This window comes from Condylura cristata, unplaced genomic scaffold (genome assembly GCF_000260355.1).
Source record: "Condylura cristata isolate star-nosed mole 26May11 unplaced genomic scaffold, ConCri1.0 scaffold00026, whole genome shotgun sequence".
NCBI lineage: Eukaryota > Metazoa > Chordata > Mammalia > Eulipotyphla > Talpidae > Condylura > Condylura cristata.
The window spans coordinates 20,146,075-20,152,449 of record NW_004567127.1 but is presented as its reverse complement, the minus strand read 5'-3'; the positions used below and the strand labels follow the sequence as shown (position 1 = coordinate 20,152,449).

At 43.0% G+C, this 6,375-nt stretch overlaps 1 protein-coding gene across 2 annotated transcripts in view; it reads left to right on the top strand.

Annotated features, from left to right (window-relative positions):
* Nucleotides 1-6: 6 nt before the first annotated feature.
* The window catches only part of EPHX4 (epoxide hydrolase 4), a 30,682-nt gene continuing 24,313 nt past the window's right edge, over nt 7-6,375 (top strand). For both annotated transcript variants that reach the window (XM_012729989.1, XM_004689785.2), the window contains exons 1-2: nt 7-261; nt 2,408-2,493. In XM_012729989.1, coding sequence (XP_012585443.1) covers nt 31-261; nt 2,408-2,493 — 317 coding nt within the window. In that variant the 5' untranslated portion in view covers nt 7-30. The remainder of the gene's footprint in view (nt 262-2,407; nt 2,494-6,375) is intronic.

The following is a 6,375-nucleotide window of genomic DNA, read 5'->3' as shown; positions in this document are numbered from 1 at the left end:
CGCCGCCGCTGCCGCTGCCGCTGCCGCCGGATGGCGAGGCTGCGGGACTGCCTGCCCCGCCTGGCGGTCACGATCCGCTCCCTACTCTTCTGGTCCCTGGTCTACTGCTACTGCGGGCTCTGCGCGTCCATCTACCTGCTCAAACTTTTGTGGAGCATCGGCAGGGCACCCGCGCAGACCTTCCGGCGGGTCGCCCGGGAGCAGCCCCCCGCGTGCCTGAACGACCCTTCGTTGGGTACCCACTGCTACGTGCGGATCAAGGTGAAGGCCGGCGCGGGCCCGGCTGTACTGGGGGGGACCTGACGGCCCGGAGAGCGGAGGGCGCCGGGCTGTTCCTTCCGTGACGTTTGGCCCAGCGTCCCCTAATGTTCCCGGGGCTCAGAGGGCGCGCGGCTTGGCTGGGGAGATGCCGTGGGGGGGCAGGAGGCAAGGTGTGGCGGGAGAAGGGTCGGACTGTGTATGTGTGTTTGTATTATGTTACTGGGGGCGGGGGAGGGGGGGCGGTGGTGGTGGAGAGAATGATAATAGATTATGTGGAGTTTCTCTAGTCAGGGTTCTCTTATTTTACTATTCCCTTCTTCTGAACCCCAACAAGGCAAAATAATTCTGCTCCCTTTCTACTTTAAGGGGAAGCTGTCTCCTGTCACCTTTTCACCTTTTTGCCCTTTACAACTCAGATCAGCTTAGGGAATTGTTTCTAGTGGCCTCTAATGTCTCAGGAGCCTCCTTAGCCAAATTTTAGAGCTTGAAAGAGTGAATAGAATAAGTCATTGGCAATCAGGAGTTTATTCAGATCAGTAGAATGGGACATTCATTGAATACCTAAGCAACAGGAATAAAATAAGATAAAATGGTTTGTGGGGAAGACACCAGCTCAGAAGTCAGAAAACGAAGGAATGGGCACCAAAGTAAATGTCAGCCGTGCACGTTGACTCCCTGATGGTCCGTGCTTGCGCCCAGCCTCCTCACAGCCCACGGAAATTCTATTTCCCGAGACTCCAGGTGGTGAAGGGAAATGGCCCCAGTGATGCACCCTGCAGTCTGACTCACAGGCCTTACAAAACTAGTGTCACAGGAGGGGATATTTATGTCACCAAGTCCCGTTCTGTTAGCTAGAGTCTCCAATAGCTGGAGTTCAGAAGACCAAGGGGCACTTTTTACATTTCAGCCTGGCTTTGATATGAGAAATAAATGAGCTCACGTTTGTAAAAATAAGAACAAAAACCTTGGACTATTGTAACATATGCAGCCAAGTATTTGTTAGCTAAAGAATCAAGTGCCCCCAGCATTTCATCTTCCCAGATGCACCATCAACAAAAGAAGTCATTGCACTGGACAGAAAGGCATTCTACATTTGAGGGCAAAGCCAGGCTTATTATCTGCATCCAGCATGAGAAAGCAGTGGAAGCATCATCCAGAATTCCTTATAAAGCTTCCTGACTGCCCAGCAAAAGGGTTGTTCACAGATTCAGAAACAAGAAGTGGAAAGAACTTAGTGCCAGCCTGGGGATATAGTCAGTCTTCCTTCCAAAACTCCATATGACTTATTTTAAACCATTGCAGAGAACCCCAGGGTCTAGGTGTCCAGATCTTCAAAAATTATGGGGTTGAATTAGATGCCTGTAAGGTTTTTTTCATATCTGAAAACCCACTTGCTTGAGTTACTGGATATAAAACTCTGTGCTTAGCTTTTTTTTTTTTCTTGCTTGTTTTTAAGGGTTTTTTTCCTCCTATTTTCTTTCTTCAGTTTGCTTTGTGTTGATTATGCTTCTGTCTGAATCCCATGCTTTTATTTCTCTTAGACAGTCCTGTCTCCCACATGCAAGTGAAGTCTTGAGCACAAAAGAGCATTCTGCTACGAGGAATACATTGGGATGATGGAGGAGCGGGCAGCAGGGAACAGCACACGCAACTCTCAACTTAAAATAATAATGTGGGAAGGAGACACCTAAAAATAAGGAAAGGAGGTGTGAATTATATAACTGATGGCATAGCTCTTGATGGGCTAAGCTGAGAAAAGTACATGACGAGGAGGTAAACATGGTAGGAATATAAGTTTAGATCAGAATTATTTATATGTCCGGTAGTATCTGAATGAGATGAGATGAGACACATCAGTAAAGTGAAAGTCACAAATAGTGACATTATTTCAGAAGCTCATAATATATACACTGACCTTTTAAGGAACAAGAAGGGATGGTACTGGGAAGGAAACATAGAGAAAAGTGAATCTGTTAACTTACTCTAGGCTAACACATGAGTTTCTTCTTTTTGAAATTTAATAATATTTAATTTCTTCATATTACAAATAAGAGGTTTTTAAAAATGAAGTGGCAATACCAACTGACTACTTTGAAATCAACACAAAACACCACTAAAATTTCATACCCCCTCTTTTTTACTGTAGGATTCAGGATTAAGATTTCACTATGTCGCTGCTGGAGAAAGAGGCAAACCACTCATGCTGCTGCTTCACGGATTTCCAGAATTCTGGTAAACTTGCTAATTGACTTTTAGTTTTGTAGTAACATTTATTTAATGACTTGATAGACCCTACTCTATGATCCCTTGCTTAGAGTCACCATTCCTAAATGCTTCTAATTCCTAATTGGTTTTCCTTCTAGAAAACTGAATCAGAATATTTTTTTGAAAATTAAAAGCAGTATTTTTTTTAAAGATTTATTTATTTATGTATACAGAGTTGGGGTACAGGCAAGAGGTGCAGGGGCAGTGAGAGGATTCACCAGAGACAGAGTGGGGAGCAGAACAAGCCAACTGGTGAAGTACACTGCTGAGGGGAGCAGTGAGCAGGAGAGGTCTGCCTGGACATGTGGATCACCTCACCTCTGGGGTGGGCAGGGATCAAACTCATGCTGAAGTGGCTTTAGCCTCTCAGTGCTTTAACCCACTATACCACCAGGGAAGGCCCTAAAAGCTGTATTTTTTAATGTTTCATTTCTGAAATATTCAGAACATAACAGATTTATAGTACCTACTGTAGGCAAAATGCAAAATCAGGAGAGGAATGGAGATTTGAAAGAAACCAGAGACTTAGAGTGTCTGTTACTTGGAAGATTTTTGTGAGGATTCAAGTGAGGGGAAGACTGGAAAGAAAGTTCACAGAAACTAAGAATGAACTATTTCCTGTGTACACGCCACAATAGGTTTATATGAAAGCAGGACCAATTAAACACCTAAATACTTCACAATTGTAAGAAAACTTCTAGCCCAAAATACACAGTTGCCTGTTACTTAGGAGAAAAGGTTCTGTCCTCCCTTAAACTTCACAGAGTCAAATAAATACAGAGAAAAAAAACATATGACTTATGATTCATGAATAGGCCAAGAAATAGAGAGTTGGCTGTAAAGTAGGATGTGTGGTATCTTTTTAAAGGTCTGGGGCAATGTCCTGACCCTAAATATTTCCCTTGCTAGGCTCTTCACACTTAGAATTCTATTATCATTGCATATTTTTCACCTGCTGGACAGCTTTAGACATTTTTGTGTCAACCAAGTACCTGATTTTAAATTCAACCAGCGCCATACCTTATCATTTTTTCCAGAGCAAGAAGTCTGTGCATGACCCTTCCTTTATAGGGCAAAAAATCTCTAACTCCCTTGTGAAGATTTTTCTTCCCTGAGGATTTACCAATACATAAACAAGTCAATTTCATGTTAAAATTTATGTGCCCTGCCCTCTGGAATCAACTTAATTAGGTGGTAAATGAATAGCCCTGTGGAACTGAAGCATGTATATGTGGACTTTTTTAGTACTGTACTTGATGTGATTGGTTCACAGGAAAATATTGGTCTGGGCTCTCCCTGGTGGCGCACCGGGCAGGGATACAGCACTGCAAGCTGGCCACAGCCACTTCAGTGTGAGTTTGACCCACATGGTGCGGCAGACCTCTCTTGTCTCACCCGCTGCTCCCCTCAGCAGTGTACTTCATCCATCTGCCTACTCTGCTCCCCACTCTGTTTCTGGTGCCCTCTTACCTCTCTCTACCTCTGGCCTGTACCCCAGTTCTGTATGCATAAATAAATCTTTAAAAAATATATTGGTCTGAAACATCAGTCAAATCTGTGGAGAGTAACATAGGCTCTTACTTGACAGGACCGGGCATGGTCCCCTGTAGTATTCTTGCAAAGTTGTGAGGATAAAGGGAGTCCAAAGAGGAAAAAGTCCTTTCAGGTGACCCCTAGTGAAAACTCAGTTAAGTGTTCATTTTCTCTTTTCTTCCCATTTACTGCGTGTGGAGATCCACATACCAGATAATTTGTGATTTAGCTGCTGCTGCTGATAGTTTACACTTTCTGAGCACTTACTGTATGTCAGGTATTCTCTCTTTCATAGATATAGTATCATTTCATGCTGCTTCATAATTACCCTAGAGAACTGGCAGGGTCATCAAGTAAAGAACTTGAGGGCTGACTTCTGCTGCTTGTTCTCAGTATTTAGGAATGATAATGATCTGATATATAACTTTAACCTTTCAAATTTCATACCTTACAGAACTAATCAAGTGGCCATTAAAAGTTAGCCTACAGGGCCCTCCCTGGTGGCGCAGCGGGTTAAAGCACAGCACTGAGAATCTAAAGCCGCTTCCGCATGAGTTCGATCCCCAGATGGGGAAGTGACCCACATAGCGCAGCAGACCACTGCTCCTGTCAGCAGTATATTTCAGTAGATCCACCTGTTCTATTCCCCACTCTTGTCTCTGGTGAATCCCTCTCACCACCCTCCTACCACTCGCCTCAGGCCTAGACTCTAGTTCTTGTATGCATAAGTAAATAAAATCTTTTAAAAAATCAAATCAAATCATTATTCTAAGAAAAGTTTGTGACTTGAATGGGGAAGGTTGATATTTATTTTGCTTTTTGAGATTTATTTATTTACTTATTTATATATACAAGAACCAGGGTACATGCCAGAGGTACAGGGAGTGAGAGGATTTACCAGAGACAGAGTGGGGAATTGAACAGGCAGATCAAACGAAATACACTGCTGAGGGGAGCAATGTGCGGGACAGGAGAGGTCTGCTAAACCACGTGGGTCCCCTCCCTGGCTGGAGATTGAACTGTGCTGCAGTGGCTGCAGATAGCTTCTTAGTACTGCAACTTAGCTACTGTGCCACAAGGAAGGCCCTATTTTACTTTGTAGAAGGAAAAGACTTAAAGGTTGTTCTCTCTCTCTGTACGTCACTCCAACCCCAACACTTATCATTGCTCCTTTCTTCCTGGAACTTTACCTATTTATATCTGAAACAGTGTACCTGGAGATAATAAACCTATACCCACTTGGTAATTGTTTTGAGGAATTCTCCCAAATAGCAATGATAATCACCTAATAGAGGATAGTAGATGCTCTCTGTCAAATTTTATAAATGATACTTTTGCATTAATTCATACTTCCCTCCACCCCCAGCATTATCCCACTATCTTCATGAGATTCCTTTTGGAGACTAGAAATATTTGGTGATTCTTGTACGTGTCCTAGAATCTTTAGTGGGCAGGACAGCAAGGGGTGCCCAGCACTGGCCTGTGGGCTTCAGCCCCATTTGCTTCAGCAACACTATTTTAGATGTGTCTGAAGTGGATCTGGTCATTGCAAACAACAGTTTTAGTTTGGTGATGGGGGAGAATACACTCTCCTTTGAAGAGTATAAATTAGGAAATAGAAGCAGTTTGCAAAGTTACTTTACCAAATCCACCAGCTGTTACACCAGCAAGAACCTTGTTATAATTTAAAATATTAGCAACAACCTCCAGATATCAGTTATCCAAATAGACCAAACTGAATACACTATATTTTTGCAGTCTATTGATCTGAAAACTAGCTGGTCATAGAGAGAGAATCTTAAAGCAACTACTTGAAGATTGTTGGTAATCAAAGACCTCTTAGAATATGTTACACTTTTTTTTAAAGATTTATTTATTTATGCATACAGAATGGGGGTATAGGCCAAAGGTACAGGAACAGTAAGAGGATTCACCAGAGACAGAGTGGGGAGCAGAACGGAATTGATGAAGTACACTGCTGAGGGGAGCAGTGGGTGAGACAGGTGAGGTCTGCTGCACCATGTGGGTCAGGTCCCCTGCCCAGGGATCAAACTCATGCTGAGGGAGTTGTATAACTAACTTCATAGTGCTACACTTCAACCCATTGTGCCACCAGGGAGAGCCCTTGAGTATGTCACACTCTAAATCAAGATCTCTATGTTTATGCCCAATGACTTTCCTTCCATTCAAAAGATGGTATTCCATATTTAGCCATGATGGAGTATGGTCAGCTCTATTCAAGTGTTCAACTTAGAAAAAAAGTCTCTTTGAATCAGGGTTTAGAACAAAACTGATTTCTTAAAAAAAAAAAAAAAA